General features: G+C 36.2%; 1 protein-coding gene across 2 annotated transcripts in view; it reads right to left on the bottom strand.

Annotated features, from left to right (window-relative positions):
• The window catches only part of SLC25A46 (solute carrier family 25 member 46), a 29,527-nt gene that overhangs the window by 6,618 nt on the left and 1,966 nt on the right, over positions 1-20,943 (bottom strand). For both annotated transcript variants that reach the window (XM_049647706.1, XM_049647705.1), the window contains exons 2-7: positions 19,014-19,056; positions 17,661-17,718; positions 15,014-15,091; positions 14,465-14,565; positions 8,646-8,702; positions 7,353-7,410 (exon numbers count right to left, since the gene is read on the bottom strand). In XM_049647706.1, coding sequence (XP_049503663.1) covers positions 7,353-7,410; positions 8,646-8,702; positions 14,465-14,565; positions 15,014-15,091; positions 17,661-17,718; positions 19,014-19,056 — 395 coding nt within the window. The remainder of the gene's footprint in view (positions 1-7,352; positions 7,411-8,645; positions 8,703-14,464; positions 14,566-15,013; positions 15,092-17,660; positions 17,719-19,013; positions 19,057-20,943) is intronic.

The following is a 20,943-nucleotide window of genomic DNA, read 5'->3' as shown; positions in this document are numbered from 1 at the left end:
GGAGGGGACCTTGGATGTCACCTTTCTCCCACATTCATTTCAACAGGTAACCTTCTGGGGAGAGTTAACATGGCAGAGAAGTAGGGGGACCTGGATTTTGCTTGTCCCTCAAAGACAGCTGTATTGAGGTCTGGTCACTTGGAACACCCAGGAAATCAATCTGCGGAGTGGCAGAAGGATCTCCACAGTTGGAGGGAAACAGCTCGGCAGGACCTATGTGTGTGTATGTGAATGCGGGAGATAAAGCAGCAGAGCTATGGAGGAGAAGGAACCCTTTCTGTGGAGAAACAAAAAAGAGAGAAAGAGAGAGGGGTTGTAAAAGTGTGGCATCAAGTTAGCACAAGAGGAAAACCTCTCTGGACTATGGACTGGGCAGAGAAAAGCACGGAGTGTCCCAGTTCTTTGTTTGCAAACAGGCTTTGGACCTGAAACTCCAAGGTTCAGGAAGTGCACAACTTTGTCTGGAGTGGAGCCATGGGGCATGATCCTAGAGAGGAGAGAGCTGGCCCTGGAGCGCATAGTGTGGTGTGGCAATTTCGGGGTTCACTGGGAGAGAACAGTCCACTTCCTGGAATACTTTCGGAAAAGGGCTTATTGCCTCCCCAAGGACAAAAGACCCCGCAGGAGTCAGCCAAAGGCCTTTCATCAGCTGGGTGGAGAGGCTCTACTCCAGAGGATGGGAGTGGACTCACATGGTGACAGGTCCTTCAAGACATCAGGTTTTGAATCCCATCCGAGTGCCAAAGGAAAGGCTCAGGATGACTGAGGTGCAGGGTAAGCTGACGGTCCTCGCTATTCTTTAAGGGCTGCCTGAACTGCAGGGGTTGAGATCCCCAGTCCAAGAACGAGAGATCGGGGTGATGCCATCTTTCCTCCAATACCAAAATGCTGGGGCTTCGGAGAGCAACCCAAATTCTGCCCCTCCACGTCTGGCAACTGCTTATTTACTGGGGCAAGACTGACTGACCCAATGCAGCCGGCCTCTCCTCCAGACCAGCATAGCCACCAGCCCCAGGAACTAACAGACTTTTTTTTTTTTTTCCTCTTTCTTTCCTTCTGCTTCTTTTTTTCTTTGGAATCAGGGTCACAGTTTCTGATTAGTTTTTTGTCATTTCTTATTATATATATTTTTTGATCAGGCTTTTTAAAAAAATTTATTCTTGTTCTGTTCTCCTTTCTTCTGCTTATTTTTCTTCATTTTTTTTCTCCCTCTTTCTTTGGAATCAGGCTTATGGTTTTTTGATTCTCTGTTTGGCTTCCTTTTCTCCCCTTTCCTTTTTCTCTTTTTATGGGATCAGGCTCCCCCACACTTTTTTTTCCCCCATGCTACCTCAACAAACAAATCACTGCACACCTAAAGGTCCAAACACTCCACCACTGCCAGCAAGGTGGAGCTCTGTAGAGGAATGACAAGTGGGATAGAGCAGCCAAAATGCAACAGCAGAGTGCATGCAACATATACCAGACACACTTCCTGGAGTGCCAGGCCCTGGACTGTGTGCAATTCCTTTTTCATGTAGCAGTACTCTTAGGTGCAGGACACATAACAAGCTTGTAAGACACACAAAAGACAGAAACTTAGCCAAAATGGCAAGACCGATGAATTCTCCCCAAAAGAAAGGTCAAGAAGAAATCAAGCCAGATACTTGCTCAAAACAGAAACAAAATATTTGAACAGTAATTTAGAACAAAAGTCATATGACTAATAGATGGGCTTCGAAAAAAGCAGAGAAGACACCAGAGAAACCTTTGCTGCAGACCAAAAACCTAAGAAATAGTCATGAATTAGAAAATGCTATAATTGAGAAGCAAAAAAACTAGATATGGTGACAGCGAGAAATGAAGAAGCAGAGGAGAGGATAGGTGAAATAGAAGATAAAATTATAGAAAATAGTGAAGCTGAAAAAAAGAGGGAAAGGAAATTATTAGATCATGAGGGGAGAATTAGAGAACTAAGTGATTCCATGAAACCAAACAATATCCATATCATAGGAGTCCCAGAAGTAGAGCAAGAAAAAGGGGCAGAAGATTTATCTGAACAAATAACTGAGAACTTCCCTAATCTGGGGAAGGAAACAGACATCCAAGTCCAAGAAGCATAGAGAACTCCCTTCAAACACAACAAAAACAGGTCAACCCCATGACATATCAGTGAAACTTTCCAAATATAAACAGCGAGAATTCTGAAAGCAGCTAGGGACAAAAGGTGCTTTACCTACCAGGATAGACACATAAGGGTCCAGTAGCAGACCTGTCCACTGAAACTTGGCAGGCCAGAAGGGACTGGCAGAAAATATTCAATGTGCTGAATAGGAGAAATAGGCAGCCAAGAATCCTTTATCCAGCAAGGCTGTCATTCAGAATAGAAGGAGAGACAGACTTTCCCAAACAAAAACTAAAGGAGTTCATGACCACTAAACCAGCCCTGCAAGAAATTCTAAGGAGGACTCTGTGAGTGGAAAGCAGCAAAGACTACAAAGGACCAGAGAACATCCCCATCAACATGAAATCCACAGATAACACAATGGCACTAAATTTGTATCTTTCAATAATCACTCTGAGTGTAAATGGACTAACTGCTCCAATCAAAGATAAAGGATATCAGAATGGATTAAAAAAACAAGATCCATTTATGTGCTGCCTACAAAAGACTCATTTCAGACTTGAGTAAACCTGCAGACTGAAAGTGAAGAGATGGAAAACCATCTATCATGCTAATGTAGAACAAAAGAAAGCCAAAGTAGCCATACTTCTATCAGACGCTCTATTTTAATCTTTAAAAAAAATGTTTATTTACTTATTTTTGAGAGAGAGAGACTGAAAGAGGATGAATGAATGAATGAATGTGAGGGAGGAGCAGAAATAGAGGGAGACACAGAATCCAAATTAGGCTCCAGGCTCTGAGCTGTCAGCATAGAGCCCGACGTGGGGCTCGAGCTCACAGACTGCAAGATCATGACCTGAGCTGAAGTCAGATCCTTAACCAACAGAGCCACCCAGGCACCCCAGACAAACTCAATTTTAAAACAAAGGCTGTAACAAGAGATAAAGAAGGGCATTATATTACAATTAAGAGGTCTAATCATTGAGAATAGCTAACAATTGTAAATATTTATGCCCCCAACTTGCATGCACCCAAATACATAAAACAATCACAAACATAAGCAAACTTATTGATAATAATACCATAATTATAGGAGAATTTAGTACTCTACTTACAACAATGGACAGATTATCTAAGCAGAAAATCAATAAAGAAACAATGGCTACGAATGACACACTGGACCAGATGGACTTAAGAGAGATATTCAGAACATTTCATCCTAAAGCAGCAGAATACACATTCTTCTCAAGTGCACATGGAACATTCTCCAGAATAGATCACTTATAGGGTCACAAATCAGCCCTCAACAAGTACAAAAAAGATTTAGATCATACCATGCATGTTTTCAGATCACAAAACTATGAAACCTAATCACAAGAAAAAATGTGGAAAGGCCTCAAATACATAGAGTTAAAGAACATCCTACTAAAGAATGAATGGATTAATCAGGAAATTACAGAAGGAATTAAAATATACATGGAAGTCAATGAAAATAAAAACGGACAGTCCAAACCCTTTGGGATACAGCAAAGGCAGTGCTAAAAGAAAAATACATTGCAATTCAGGCCTATCTCAAGAAGCAAGAAGGGTCCCAAATACACAACACCTAAAGGAGCTAGAAAAGGAGCAGCAAATAAAGCCTAAAGCCAGCAGAAGAAGGGAAATAACACAGATAAAAGGACCCAAATAGATAAAATCACAAATGAAAGAGGAGAGATCACAATCAACACCACAGAAATACAATTATAAGAGAATACTATTTAAAATTATATGCCAATAAACAGGACAATCTGGAAGAAATGGACAAATTCCTAGACACTCACACACTACCAAAACTCAAACAGGAAGAAACAGAAAATTTGAACAGGCCCAAAACCAGCAAAGAAATTGAAGCGGTTATCAAAAATCTCCCCCAAAACAAAAGTCCTGGGCCTCATGGCTTCCCAGGGAATTCGACCAGATATTTAAAGAAGACCTAATACCTATTTTCCTCAACTGTTCTAAAAAACAGAAGGGGAAGGAAAACTTCCAAACTCATTCTATGAAGCCACCATCACCTTGATTCCAAAACCAGACAAAGACCCACTAAAAAGGAAACTTATAAGCCACTATCACTGATGAAACTGGATGCCTAAATTCTCAACAAGATACCAGAAAATCAAATTCAACAGTACATGAAAAGAATTATTCACCATGATCAAGTGGGATTTATTCTTGAGCTTCAGGGCTGGTTCAATATTTGCAAATCAATCAACGTGATACATCACATTAATAAAAGAAAGAATAAGAACCACACAATCCTTTCAATAGATGCAGAAAAAGCATTTGACAAAATACAGCATCGTTTCTTGATAAAGAGCAAGTATACAAGTAAGTAGAGATAGAAGGAACATACCTTAAAATCATAAAAGCCATATATGAAAGACCCACAGCTAATATCATCCTTAATGGGGAAAATCTGAGAGCTTTCCCCCTAAGGTCAGGAACATGACAAGGATGTCCACTGTCATCACTGTTGTTCAACATAGTACTGTAAGTCCTAGCCTCAGCAATCAGACAACAAAAAGAAATAAAAAGCATCCAAATTGGCCAGGAGGAAGTCAAACTTTCACTCTTTGCAGATGGCAGGATGCTCGCTTGACTGGGAAAACCCAAAGATTCCAACAAAAAACTACTAGAGCAGTAAAGTCACAGGATATAAAACCAATGTACAGAAATCGGTTGCATTTCTATACACCAAAAATGCAGCAGCAGAAAGAGATATCAAGGAATCAGTCCCATTTACAATTGCACCAAAAACCGTAAGATACCTACGAATAAGCCTAACTAAAGAGGTAAAAGTTCTAGATGCTAAAAACTATAGAAAGCTTATAAAAGAAATTGAAAAAGACACAAAGAAATGGAAAAATAATCCATGCTCACGGAAGGACAAATATTGTTAAATTGTCAATACTACCCAAAGCAATATACACATTCAATGCAACCTCTATCAAAATAACACCAGCATTCTTCACAGAGCTTGAACAAATGATCCTAAAATTTGCATGGAACCAGAAAAGACCCTGAATAGCCAAAGCAATCCTGAAAAAGAAAACCAAAGCTGGAGGTACCACAATTCCAGACTTCAAGCTGTATTACAAAGCTGTAATCATCAAGACAAGTATTGGCATAAAAACAGACATATAGACCAAAGGAATAGAACAGAGAACCCAGAAATGGACCCACAAACATATGGCCAACTAATCTTCAACAAAGCAGGAAAGAATATCCAATGGAAAAAAAGACAGTCTCTTTAGCAAATGGTGCTGGGAGAACTGGACAGCGACATGAAGAATGAAATGGGACTACTTTCGTACACAGTACACAAAAATAAATTCAAAATGGATGAAAGACCTAAATGCAAGACAGGAAACCATCAAAATCATAGAGGAGAAAAGAGGCAGCAACCTCTTTGACCTCGGCCACAGTAACCTCTTATTTGCCATGTCTCTGGAGGCAAGGGAAATGAAAGCAAAAATGAACTACTAGGACCTCATCAAGATAAAAAGCTTCTGCACAGCAAAGGACAATCAACAAAACTAAAAGGCAACTGACAGAATGGGAGAAGATATTTGCAAATGACATATCAGATAAAGGGTTAGTATCCAAAATCTATAAAGAACTTACCAAGCTTAACACCCAAAATACAAATAATCCATTGAAGAAATGGGCAGAGGACATGAATAGACTCTTCAAGAAGATATTCAGATGGCTAACAGACACATGAAAAGATGCTCAACATCACTCATCATCAGGGAAATACAAATCAAAACCACAATAACACTTCACACTTGTCAGAATGGCTAAAATGAACAACTTCAGGAAACAAAATATGTTGACAAGGATTCAGAGAAAAGGGAACCCTTTTGTACTGTTGGTGGGAATACAAACTGGTGCAGCCACACTGGAAAACAGTATGGAGGTTCCTCAAAGAATTAAAAATAGAACAATCCTATGACCCAGCAATTGCACTAATAGGAATTTATCCAAATGATACAAAAATGCTGATTCAAAGGGGCACATGCACCATAATGTTTATAGCAGCACTATCCAGGGCCAAATTATGGAAAGAGCCCAAATGTCCATCAACTGATGAATGGATAAAGAAGATATGGTGTATATACTCATTGGCATATTACTTGGTGATCAAAAAGAATGATATCTTGCCATTTGCAACAATGTGGATGGAACTACACTATATTATGCTGAAGGAAATAAGTCAGTCAGAGAAAGATAAATGTATGAGTTCACTCAAATGTGGAATTTAAGAAACCAAACAGATGAACATGAGGAAGGGAAGGAAAATAAGATTAACATACAGAGGGAGGCAAACCATAAGAGACTCTTAAATACAGAGAACAAACTGGGGGTTGTTAGATGAGAGGTGGGTTGGGGGATGGGTTAGATGGGTGATGGGCATTGAGAAGGGCATCTGTCGGGACGAGCACTGGGTGTCATATGTAAGAGATGAATCACTGGTTCTACTCCTGAAGCCAAGACTACACTGTATGTTAACTAAGTTGAATTTAAAATAAATAAATAAATAAATAAATAAATAAATAAATAAATAAATAAAAATAAAAAAGAGGTACATTAATACAATGTGTTTGAAGCACCACCATGTGGTTAGAAATGGTAAAACGCTGTAAAATGCTGACGGGACTGCTTTAGCTCTGTAGTACTTAACATGCCATGGCATCAAATGTTCCTTAAAAGGCATATTTAAAAAGAATACTGTTAGTAGACTACAAATGGGACTACCTGATCACTGTTAGGATGATTCTCCAGCATGTTTTATGCTCAGGTAATTAGCAATTTACTGTCCGGTGACAAGCCATAAGCATTTGAGTTGTACATTAAGTGTCTTAAAAGGTTGAAAAAACAAAACAGAACAACCCCTATAGGTTCTTTGTATTCAGGGTAAGTCATAGGCTGGGGTCTGAGACAGTTGAATGAAGAGTACAGCTGCCTAATGAAAGGATAAAAAATTAAAACTACAAGTGTGAAGTAAGTGTGCAAAGGAAAGATCCACACCAACAGTGTGCCTAGAATATAATCTCTGAGATATGTGTGCTATCTGTGAGATACAAATTTTAAAAGGATACTGTCTTAAATTTGTCTGGTATACAATCAGAATCTGATATAAATAATATATTGAGTATTCCAAAAATTGTTTTTAACTAAAAAATGACAACGAAGAGTAGCTCACCTGTACTGTTTCAATCAGACTTGCTGAGTAAAAAGGCATTGCCACCATGTAAGTGAGGCTGTAGAAATTAAAACAAATTTATTAGTACACTGAAACCACATGCTTCCACTACATGTTTAGTATCGACTGTAATATATCAACATAATTTATATTCAAGCCTGAATATATTTAAGGGTTTCAACAATTAATATCTATAGCCTGTTAGTATCTACTTCAACTATTAATATCTATAGATACTTCAGAGACCTGTAACATAAGATGCCTTATTCAACAGCTGGCAATGAAAATTTAAGTATTAAATTTTACACAGGGAAAGGCTGCAAGGAAAACAGATTTTATTTTAAACCAGTAAAATGTATGCTTAGTTATGATTCACTGTCCAACCTGCACATAGCTAATGTAGCCTATAAATCTGATACTTAGAAGTTAGGATGAGGGATCCATTCCATTGTCTGCCTTTTTAGTGACATTTGAACAAGTAAACTGTTCTGCTATTATCCTATATATTATCATTATCCATTCCCAGATTTCCCACCCAGCAGAGCTAAGCCAGTCTTCAATGGTGAGTCAAGTCCCCTTTTATTATTAAAAAACAATATTGTACAGCTTTGCAAAGTTGTTTCTTATCACCACTATTTAGACATAGTAATATTACAACTTTGCAAGCCTGCAAAATATAGTTATTTAAAATAATATCAAGGTGGGACTTACCTAACCCTATGGGGCCAGGTCCTGGCAAGTAGTAGTTTTCAAGGTGAATGGAACATCCTAAGTAATAATGTGCTGGAATGTCCCACAGAGGGAGCCAGCAAGCTGGGGGATTTCCAATTCACAATCTTCAAAAAAAATTAAAAAGTGAAGAGTAAAATTCTAATCTACAAAAATGGTCAGTGTTGTAAAATCACTAAGTGACTTTAGGACTACATTTTAATAACGCTAAGGTTTGAATTTGCTCATCACTTTACAGATAAATTTTTGTCTCTGCTTAATAATTAAATGATAATTTTTCTGGCAATTTGGGTTAAACAAACTGAAGACCTTTGCTAACTTCCTAAGAACACAGATAAAAATTAGGTTGTGATTTCAGCCTTTCAAATTAGAAAGATTTATTTTAAAGATAATGTATGTATTTCAGGATTTTATTCTTCGTTCATTCCTGTTATTTGCCTTTTGAAGTTCTAGTCCCACAAATATCTTATTGCTCTTTCTTCACCATACTAAGATTTTTTTTCAGTTCTAACACTATAAAAATTAATGGAAATTTTCAATATTAGTGCCACTTTTGATACTTACGATTTCAGTAGAAGGTGTTCTCCTATTTGTTTAGGATTCCATTTATGTGAAATCTCTCTAAAAAATAAATTTGAATAAAACAAAAGCCATGTTATTTGAAACACTGTGAATCAGCCTCATTTTCAAAAAGGTAATCGATTTTAATTAAAAAAAATCTGTAGGAGAAATATATTCTAATGTAAACGTTTTCCTTTCTGGCACACACTTAAACAATTATGTTGGTTTAAAAAGAAAAAAAAATCCCAGCTGTTTTTCTATGTGCTGCAGGAAGGGGCTGACAGAGGAGGAAGAGCTATAACTGATTATAAAAAAATAATATGAAAACTTAAAGAAGGAGATATAAAAATGACAGGCTGAGGAAGAAAGAATTGTTGGGGAGAGGAGGAGACAATGAATAGGCTAAAGGAAGAAAAAGCTTTAAAAAATAACTAAGAATGAGAATTTAAAAACAAAATAAAATCAAGTAACTGTAATGCAGAATGAATGACACAACCTTTGCATAGCACTGAATTTCCAAAGTGTCTTGCCTTACTCTGATGACATTAATTGTGTGACCTACTGTATGCCAGGCACTGTGCAAAGTGCTTTGCGTGAATTATTTCTGACTCTCACAATAACCCTGTTATCCCCATTTCATCGATGAGGAAATAGGCTCGGAGAGGATTCATAACTCACCCAAAGCCATACAACTACTTAGTGGTGGAACTGGGTTCTAAACCCAGGTCTCTGGGACTTGAAGTCTGCACACTCTGCCAGCACTGCCTCTCATCTCATTTGATACAAGAAGGCATCCTGTGACGTAGGCAGAACAGTGGTGGTCCGATTTGTTTTACTTATGAGACAAATGAAGGTAAGAAGACCCACGGGGACATGATCAGGAGACAGGCAAAACACCAGGTCTGGAAGTAAGGTTGAGGACTGTGTGCTTCCTGCTATTTAGGTTACCCGTGGAAACCAGAAAAGGAAAAAGAAAAAGACGAGAGGTGAGCTACAAAAACAAAAAAGGAGAAAGCTGTTTCAAGAGAAAAGTCAAAAAGGAGAAAAGAATATGGAATGAGAGCAAAAGGGAAAGTCAGTGAGGAGGCAGAATAAAATGAGAAGGCAGAGAGTGGGACAGGAGATGGGGAGAAGGGGGCGAGGCAAGAGAACAAGAAGAGGTTTGCCATGTCAAAATAAAGCATGAAACAAGGAGAACTGCTGTCCGCAGTTCATCTTTTTTATATTTTTCATCTAAATCATTGGTGGTCATTTCAGCTATATTTTTCTATGGTTGTTCAGACCTAATATAATAGTCTTAGTATTAATTTAATCATAATGTGACCCATTCCCCTGAGGGAATGGGCACCCACTGTACCACGGCCATGGCAGGAAGCCGAGAAAACATTTTCTATTCGAAAGGAGTGAATATAAGGAGGTAGGAAATAAATATATTTTATATTTAAAAGATGTAGAAAATAATCACTAATAAGTCCTCTAAAAACAAAGTCCATACAATTATAACATAGGTGGTATGTGGACTTTTTAAGAAAATGAAAGATTTGCAGAAAAACTTTTAGAAAACAGCCCAACCACCTCTGATTAAGAAGACCTTAGAGAGGTTTCTGGGTCACATTCTGATTAAATTAATACTAAGACTATTATATTAGGTCTGAACAGCCACAGAAAAATATAGCTGAGATGACGACCAGTGATTTAGATGAAAAATATAAAAAAGATGAAGCTTCCCAATTTTTGACAGAGACTTTCTGAATGTAAAACAATATATGCTACATGGTTTGTAAATCATCAAGGCACTGCTATTACTCTTATCATGGCCTCAGAAAGTATCAAAGGGGATTATAACATTGATTTTAAGGATGAAATCATCATTAACATTATAGACAGATGGGTCTGTGATCTGTATTTCTGTAAGGATTGGGCTACTTCACCTTTGAATACAATACTAATCACTATTGCCAATTCTTAACATCAATAAGACTAGTAAAAATGGGGAAAATGAAATTTAGAATCAAGTATGTATCTGCGGGTAAAACTTATTGCCACAGCTCTAGAAATCTAAATTAGCACATTTAAATGCTTCAGGAAAGACAGTAGTATAAAAATCTACTTGTGATTACACTTCTTTCTATTTCATTACCAGAAATACCAGAAGATGAGTAAATATATTTAACTCACTATTTTCACAAGCAAAACCTCCCCTTGAAAAAGAGCAACAAAATTAAGAGAAATGACTTGCTTTTTCTTAAAATAGTTCTCCATCTGACAGATTGATATACATGTTCGCATGCATAATCAATACACAAAAGCAATAGAATTTTAAATAACTCTATTTTTAAATAGCCTTTACTTACCATTATCTCTTATTTTCATATGTTCAGATAGCTGACCTCCTAAAAAAAAATCTTCCCTCAACCAAACCCATCTTTCAGCTACTTCTCTTCACCTTTCCTCTGCACAGCCTACTTTCTAAACTTGCTATTTCCACATCCTAAGCTCCCCATTCACCCCTGAACCCACTCCAAATTGGCTTCTACTCCATTATTTTACAAAAACAGCTCTTGTCAAGGTCCCCATTACCTCCATGCCACTAAATCCAATGGACATTTTTAAGTCTGAGGGTTGCTGGAGGGGAAGTGGGCAGGAGGATAGGTATTAAGGATTGTGATGAACACTGGATGTAGTATATACCTAATTTGCCCTTTCAACGGCCATCAGCCCCCAGGTTCTTCCCTTCTTCTTGAAGCCCACTGTCCCTGTATTCCACTATCCCACCACAATCTTCTGGATTTTTCTCCTCCCTTCTAAATCTCTACTTTTGACTCCTTTGCTGAAGTATTTTCTTAGTCCAGCCACCTATTCTAGAGTTCCTAAAGGATCAGGCCCTCTTCTTATTTTATATATTATGCTCCTTCCTAAGGCAATGTCATCCAAGATGATGGCTTCAAAAACCTCCCAAATCTATTACCTTCAGTTTAAATTTCTCTATATCAACCATGTGTATCATCTGTCTCCTGATAACTCTCCCTGGATATGGCAAAGCATCTAAAAATGAACTTGTCCAATATCAAGCTTATGATCTTTCTTTCCTACTCTTAGACTCTACTGTGTTCCCCAACTAGAAACTGTTAATCAAAGGGAAATCTCCTAATTGGTGAAAGATTTCATTGTGTTTAAAACAGAATATGTTCAAAGTTAGTGAATTCAGAGGAATGGTTAAAAGAAACAGATAACATAAGCAGAAACGGCTAGGTATTTATATTGGTAAAACTACAAATAATGAGTCAAATGAAATTGGAGATCAACCAAATGGGTTTTGTGAAAGACTGAACTACACAGGTAGTCTTGGTTACAGGTGGTCCTTACATTAATATAAGAAATCCTACAGGAAAGTAAAGGGTACTTCAGGGTAGAGTAACACATAATCTCACTCACTCCACCTCGGAGAAGATCTATGGGAGGACAAGGGAGGGATCTGGGCACTAGATAAAGAAAGAGATCACAGATGATGATCCTGAGTTATATACACTTTTTTTTTTTTAAGAAGTAATACTGCAAAACTCTAAGCTTGATGACTTAATGGACACTACAGATTTGTTCTTTTTCTCTCAGATGTGAGTATAAAAATGTAAATATTGGTGAATCCATACTGTCTCACTTGTTTTATCTACTGATCACTGTGCAGTTAAGGCACTTCAGTCTAGGAGAGCCCCAAAGCTCATTCCTCTCGTGTGAATCAAATCTGTGAATCACTTTGGGTTACTGCTTTGCTTCCTTGTCTGCTATGACTAAGCTTTCCCCCAAGAAAGGTCAACCCTGCTCCAAAAAAGTTAGAATTAAATAAAAAAATACGCTGTACTTCCGAGAATGGCTTTATTTGACATCTAGTTACATAAGCCAAAATCCTAGGAGTCATTGAGGATAGCTCCTCCTCTATCACCTACCATCCCTAGTCTATCACCAAGTTCCATAAGTTTTACCTAAATATATTGCAAAAGTATCCACTTAGATCTATCTCAAAAGATGCCACCCAATGGTCTGAGCTACCATTATTTGTCACCTAGATTAAAGTTATAGCATGTGAATATGTATCCTTTTACCTAGTTTGGTCCTCCTATAATATTTTCATCTCCATTTGCAATGATCCTTTAAAAACATAAATCCGATAATGTCACTGACCTCTCTTCATGTCTTTAGGTCATGTCATTGATCTAAAACGCTTCAATATTCTTAAAGTGGCCTAAACGTCATACACTTGGGTCTCACCTCCCTCTTCAGCATTCTGTCACACTGCTCTCTCTTTTGCTCTGTGAGCTTCAGCCATTTGAGCTTTCTCTCAATTACCCGAATTCTCCATGTTCTCCTTGTGACAGTGTCTTCACACAAATGGGCCTCAGCCTCCTAATCACCATTCAGATGTCAGCTTATGTGTTATTTTATTAGGGACACTGTTCCTAAACCTTTAACATTTTCACAGATCCTTTTCTTTTCCTTCAGGGAACAAATCTCAATTTGTAGTTATTTATTCATTAATGGGATTATTTTACTTAATGTAAATTAAGTAAAATTATTTTACTTAATTTTACTTAATATCCCTTATATTACTAGATTCTAAGCTTCATGGTCTCAGGTACCTTTTGTTTTTTCCCCTCACTGTATACCAGATTTCCAGCACAGGACCTAGCACATAGTAAGTAGTCAGGAAATATTAGCTACATAAATAAATTAACAGTTGGGATTTATCAGAAAAATTATCCAGGGGCTCGTAGGTAGCTCAGTCAGTTAAGCATATGACTCTTGGTTTCGGCTCTGGTTACGATCTTACGGTTCCATGAGTTCGAGCCCCACATCAGACTCTGCGCTGACAGTGAGAGGCTGCTTGGAATTCTCTCTCTCTCCCCCTCTCTCTACTCCTCTCCCACTCGTGCTCTCTCTCAAAATAAATAAATTAAAAAAAAACCCAAAAAACCTGTATATCCAGCTCATCCCTTTCTGTTCTTTTCCACACTTCAGACTTCTCAGTCTGGCCTAGATTACTGTAATAGTTCTTCACAAGTCTCTGGCTACACCAGTCACCGCCCCCCCCCCCCCGCCTTTTTTTTTTTAACACTGTCACTTGAGTAAATCCTTGACCAAAGAACCCATAAACTGAAACAAACACCTTAGATTCCCAACTCCACAGAGAATAAAGCCACAGTCCCTTACAAACGCACAACCACACTTCAATCGAGCATCTCAGCCTCTCTTCCTGTTATTCCACCCCATAAATGTCCAATATTTTAAGCACAAGACACTTATTACCCAGACCTTCCGACATCCATTAAATTGGGTTTGCTGTCACCTCTACTTGGAATGTTCTCCCTCTCTGACAAATCAATTCCTACTCATAATTCAACATACAGCTCAGATTTCAGTTCTTTTTTTGAAATCCTTGCCAATAACTTAATGCAAAGTGTCCCTTGGGCACTAGAAGGAGTTTGTTTAATCACAGTACTAATCATGATGTACTATAATTTGCTTACATGTGTCTCTTTTATCCAAGTGGCTACTTCAACAGTAAGAACTGCTCATATACTCATATTTGTTCCTCGGTAGAGAGTTGCTGAAACAGCAGTAGGAGCTGAATGACCAATCTCAATAGATACTAGACCAGGAAGCATTTTCTTTATCATATACTCATTCAATAAGATAGAACTAATTTTAGTCTGTTTCTTTTCTTAGCTACTTCAGACAAGTTTTCAAAGTCAAGGTATTTTTCCAAACTATCATATTTTGTCAAAATTTAATATGAAACTAATATTGAAAAGATGCCAAAAAGGTACCTTGGTAAAGGTGTGAATTCACTGATTATTCCCTCTGCTCCAAGCGTGACTCCCTGGACGATAAACGTGCTGCCCATTCCTTTCCAAAGGGCCCTTGGTCCCTAAAATGAACAAAATTTATTGTTATTTCTGTTAGTGCCTGAATAAGAGACAGAGAGGTCTTAATAAAATTTGTCATTGAATGTTTAATATATGCCAATAAAGCATTATTCTAAGACATTTTAGTAAAGAACTACAACTACATTAACTCCTATCATTTTAACATTTGTCCAGTGGCCTACATTTAGGCACATCTGAACACTCCAATTAACTAAATCCCTAATATTGATTAAATATCTCTAATTTTTAATTAATTTTGGCAAAGATGTGAATTTATTGATTGTTCAGTGACATTAAAAGATAGAATTACTATGTTACATTAAATTTTAGTACAAGAGTTAAAATATTTTTATTAACTAAATTAAAATAAATTATTCTTGCTTTATTACAAAGGCCAAATGGTACTTACATTATAAATAACTTTAATAGAACCTACAGACTAATTCTTACCTGAGTTTTGTTGAAGCTGTACATAATATTGATGACTGTAAATGGAGTGAGATGGTAATGCCGAGCATGATAATTAACCTATAAAAAAGATATTTAGTAATTATTTTTTGTTATTGTTTTAAGAAATAACCAAGCCATGAAAGATATACAATGGAGTCACAGTATAAACAAAAGTTCAATTCTAAAGTCATCAGTAATTACACATAAACAAAATTACTACTCTTAAAAGTACACGAAATAACTTATTACAACTACAGTACATATGGTTTTATATATATATATATATATATATACATATATATATACATATATATATATATACAACCCAGAAAACCAACACACAGTATACACAGTAACGTAGAATATATGATAAAGAAGCCCATGCTGTTTGATATTTATGTTTCCATAAACACTAGAATTACATTCCATGTAGCAAAACATTCATGCCTTTTAACACACATGAACCATGAAGAATTCGGGAAACAGGAGACTCATGTCTCCTAATAGCAAGGATTTTTCATACTATAAGCTATAAATAATTGATAAATTAGGAAATCAGTAAAGGGGGTCAGAACCAATACTTACTAAGTGAAATAACAAAAAAGAAAGTATTAGAATGCATCACACATTCTAATGGTATTCCATAAAACATTTTTTTAAGTTACTCATATAGATGTATACAGTGGATCACAATGTGACACTGCTGCTTTGTAAAACATGTCTGAAATCCAGTTTTAGGGGATACACACTGTCCATGCTGTTAATGACTATTTTGGCGGGGGGGGGGGGGGTTCTAAGCATGAACAGTTTAATCTGTAATTATATCTTTCTAACTCAATTTTCACAGAAGATTAAATTAGGTCATAGAAGCTTTTACCACAGTGTTGTCCACTCACCCTCTGGGGCCTTGCAGGGGATCTACAAGTGGAAAATTATTTTCTTAATGACACTAAGGCATCATTTTTTTTTATTGTGTTGATATTTTCAATAATAGTGCAAAACAATGGTGGGTGTTGATATTTTCAATAATAGTGCAAAACAATGGTGGGTAAAATTGCTAACTCCTTAGCGTGCATCAAGGCAGCTGGCAGCAAACTATATTTTTGTACGTTTTGTATTCTTCATCCCACTCACTTGGAAGGAGAAAAAAGCCACTTTCGCTAAAGAATGTCTGTGGCGAAACAGTAAAATAATTTCATAAAATCTTGATTCTTGAATTACATCTTTCTAAATTAATATTCTGTGTGTTGATCATAAAGTAAGATGGCTTATGGCTGTTGTGAGGAAAAGCACTTGTCTGATGGAGTTGCAAGCTGAACTAGCCACTTTTTTCATGCAGCACCATTTCTTCTGGAAAAACTGACAGACTATAGTTATTAACACTTGAGACAGGCATGTTTTTATTTTATTATTTTTTTTAAGCTTATCTATTTATTTTGAGAGAGAGAGAGAGACAGTGTGAGCAGGGGAGGGGCAGAGAGAGAGGGAGAGAAAGAATCCCAAGCAGGCTCTGCACTGTCAGTGAACAGCCTGATGCAGGGCTCAAACTCACAAAACCATGAGATCATGACCTGAGCTGAAACCTAGAGTCAGATGTTTAAATGACTGAGCCACCCAGGTGCCCCGAGACAGACATATTTTTTAAAATGCACACAGTGGGCCTGTTGATTTAAAAAAAAACTGACACTGTTTTGCCAATGATAAATTTGACTTCACAAGCAAAAATTAGAATTGTGGAAAACCTGCATCTACCATCAAGAATTTACCAATACTGGAACTCATTTCTGGTGGGATTGGTAGTGATTTAATGACAATTTATATATATATATATATATATATATATACACACACACACACACACACACACACACACACAGTATAATCCAGATATCTTAACATTTAAAAGATCTAAAGAACTCAGTAAATTAGTATTTTTCAAATAACCAACACATGATGTTATAGAATCATAAATGGATAAAAAAAATCCATTCAACATGCAGTATAGATCAACAGATTTTAATGTTAGAGAGTACAAAAAGTTAACTTATACCTCAGATTTCTGATTGTAAATAACCCTTAATATATTACTACTTATTAAGTTTTGGTGTACTAACAAACAACAAAATCTGCCAATTATCTAAAAAAGATATAAAACACTCCATTTTCAAATACATAATGTGTATAAGTTTAGACTTTCTTCTTTCAAAACCAATGTACCGCAACAGATTTGACTACAGAGGCAGATATGAAAATTTGGTTGTCTTCTATTATGTAAGATAGGAAAGATATTTACAAAAAAGTAAAAGTTATTTTTTCATAAAACTGTTATTTATGTTAATATCTAATGGGTTTATTAGTTTTTAATGAAGTCAAGGAATATATATTAAAATTTTCCCAGTTTTGATTTCTGAAGTGGTAAATATTGACTGATAGATATTATTCATATAAACAAAAGTTCTTTGGAGACCTCAGTAATTTTTACAACCCAAGGGTTTTCAAGACCAAAATGTTTGAGACTGGTATATTGTAGATTCTGGTACATTTCACATGGAATAATTGTTACATAGTCTCAGCCATTTATCTGAGCTCTGTATTTTAAATCAAAATCGGTATTAATGTTTAGAAGGTCAAAGAAAAGTACATTTACCTGACATTGGCGGCGCAGGACAATGCAAGGATGGGCCAGTACATTTTCTGTAAAGAGACTATGAAAGAACAATTTATGTATATGTGTGTGTGTGTGTGTGTGTGTGTGTGTGTGTGTGTATGGCCAAAACTTAATTTATAACATGTATCTGAAATTATTCTTGCTTGAAGAATCACACATTATTATGTTTCCCATGCTAAAAGTAAAAATAATAATAATTAAAAAAAAGGCTAGACATGCTTGCAAATCATTCTACCAATAATAAAATTCAATATGAAAAGAATTAAAGACAGATCTGCAAACTGGTAAGCAAAGGAAATAACATAGAATATTGATACGTATAGTCTAAAGATGAAACTACATGTCTGTATGCCTGATTTGGCAAACTCCTCTCCTAGACAACTTAAATGCTTTCCTTTTTTTTTTTCCAGAAAATGTCCTATGAACAGAGTTCCTATCAGAAGAGTCATCATTCTTCATTAGCCCCATTCTGTAAGTTTTAGTTTTGAGGTACACTATATTTAAGTGATAAGGATTTCAATGACTGTTAATTGGCTACTATTTTGGGTATCAAATATTTCTTTGAAAGAATCACCACAAAGTAAGTACAACTGTGGGCTAACATACTAACAATGACAGACACACAGCAGGTATGCACACACACACATATATAAATAACACATCGAATGAACAACAGCTTTAAGTATAAATAGTGAGGCTAAAGAAAAATTAACTATAGCAGAAAGAAAATTTTAACACAGTTTTGTTCCTATTTACGTTAATGCTCTAATTATGCAAATAAAATCATTTTTTTCTTGGTTAAAACTTTAAAACAATGAGTTATTCTGGCATGCAATAAACTCTTTGTGCAATTCTGATGTATCTGGAATAATATTCACTAAAGATCACATAGTCAAGATTGGGGGCTTTTCTTTCACAAAATGATCATTAAAAAAAAAATAATGGTATTATTAAAAGCTGATTGTAAGCAAGACCTAGACTGTATGTTGCTAAATATCATATTATATTTAGAATGTTTAGGGAAAGTTTCAATGCAAAATTACTTTGTCTTGGAGGAGATTAGATCAGATTTTTTGGATAGACACATGAAAGTTGTTACAATATAACTTACAAAATTATTTTCTGATTACAAAATTGAATGACTATTTTCTATTCTTCCTCAAAACAAATCAAGCTGTAGACTTTAAATAATTTTTCTGCAAAATATTATTCAACATTTAATCTACTGCTCCAAAGAATCTTAAGGAAGCAATACTAATCATTTAATATTATATATTACAGAAAACACTTGAAATAAAAACTTAAATTAAAAATCTTTAGATAAAACATTACCTTGCAAGGCCAATACCAAATCCAGCAAATCTATTCAACTGCTCTAAAACAGAAGAAATAACATAATTCATAACCAATATTTAGGTTTACTGTAAAAAACATTTCTTTTATTAACACAATATTTATTTAAATTCCACATCCCAAAGTCAAATTCTGATATGGGGCCAGGGAAGCTGTGGGAAGTTAAAAGGCAGAACCACTCTTCAGCTCCATTTCATTGTTGAGATGTGGGACTGTGGGCCCAGGGTTTCTAAACTGTCATTTTTCTAAAACAGTATTCTCATTTTTACATAGTATCTTCCAAATTTAAAATATTGGCAACTATTTTTTTTTTACGTTTATTTATTTTTTGAGAGCCATAGTGGGAGCACAGGTTGGGGAGGGGCAGAGAGAGAAGGAGACACAGAATCTGAAGGAGGCTGCAGGCTCCGAGCTGTCAGCACAGAGCCCAACATGGGGCTTGAACTCACAAACCATGAGATCATGACCTGAGCCAAAGTCGGATGCTTAACGGACTGAGCCACCCAGGCACCCATGGGAGGGAGCTATTTTTAAAAGCACTAACATACTGGGTAGGCCAAATCAAACATGTCTGCAGGTAGAATTTAAGGACTACCAGTTTTCAAATTCTATCTAAAAACAATTTAATTTTTTTTCTAAAGAAGGTTCTGATACTATACCAGCCAACAACGTTACCTCCGGTCTTGTAAAACTAGTCATTTATTATTATTGGTGGAAAGCATCTATGTTGAACCAACAGTCGCAAGTGAAACACCTCAAAAGTATTAAATTAACAGTACTTAGGGTAATCAAAAGAGGTAAATAAGGCTCTCTTCTTCTCTCTCCCCAGGTTTTAAATATTTTGAGAACAGCTGCTTAATTAGGTCTCTGCGACAGGCTACTGGATACATATGTGCTACTGCTGATGGCATTTCTATCATCTTAGAAAAGTTTACAGCTGGAAACATTCCTATGCATATGTCAAAACAAAAAACTTTCTCCTTGGCTAAACAACTCAAAAACATGATGGTGAAATATCACAATCTCGAGGGACTAGATATACAATTTCTACTATAATACAATATTCACAAGGGATAATTTTTCTGTCTCATCCTCTTTTCTCTCTCTCCTCTCTGATCTTTCAAATGAAGCAATACCCTCACTATTTCGTTAGTTAGAATAAGGCCATGTAAACAGGTCCCTGGGCAAACTATGTGGTTAGCTATTGCCTTGAAAAATGTACAAGCCAGATGGAAGTTTCTTTTGCCAACTCAGATACTTTCTTCTTTCAGCTTTTTCCTTTTTGCGTGTACAGATCATCCCCAATATTAGCAGAAAATGCCACTGATATTTTCTGGAAAGTGTCAGAAAGGTTTAGTTTCGTTAGCTGTGTAAGTGTCTTAGTCTTCTACTCTTGCAGCCTCTTAACTGCTGCAAAACACCCCCCTGGTTTCATTAAGAGTTCCTCCTCATTGTAACCATCAAAGCATGAATTATGAAAAGATGAAAAACCCTCAGCTTTGCTGCCTTAGAAGGTGACTGTGTAGCAATCATATGTGCATTTTGAATTATTTAATTTATAACTTCCCAGTACTCCTTTTGGGACCTACAGAAAGAAAACGAGACAGGTTGAAAAAGCAAATTGTATGACACTGTGTAAGTCATGGATCTTCTTCCACATCCTCATTTGCTCCTAGATGATATTTAAAGTCTATTCCTCTCAGTTAACACAAATCAAATAAAAATTGTTGTACTCCCAAATTAAAACCAAAGAAATGAGAATAAACATATCTAAAATATACTTAATATTTAATGATTTAGCCTATTATTCTAATGATTTCAAAATGGGGAGAGGCAGTTATTATTTCCATTTTATGTATGAAAAACTTGAGAATATTTAGATCAGTGTTGTAATTATAACACTGGTCTT

This window comes from Panthera uncia (assembly GCF_023721935.1).
Source record: "Panthera uncia isolate 11264 chromosome A1 unlocalized genomic scaffold, Puncia_PCG_1.0 HiC_scaffold_17, whole genome shotgun sequence".
In the NCBI taxonomy this organism is placed as follows: Eukaryota; Metazoa; Chordata; class Mammalia; order Carnivora; family Felidae; genus Panthera; species Panthera uncia.
Note: the sequence above shows the minus strand (reverse complement) of the source record. Positions and strands in the feature narration are given on the sequence as shown.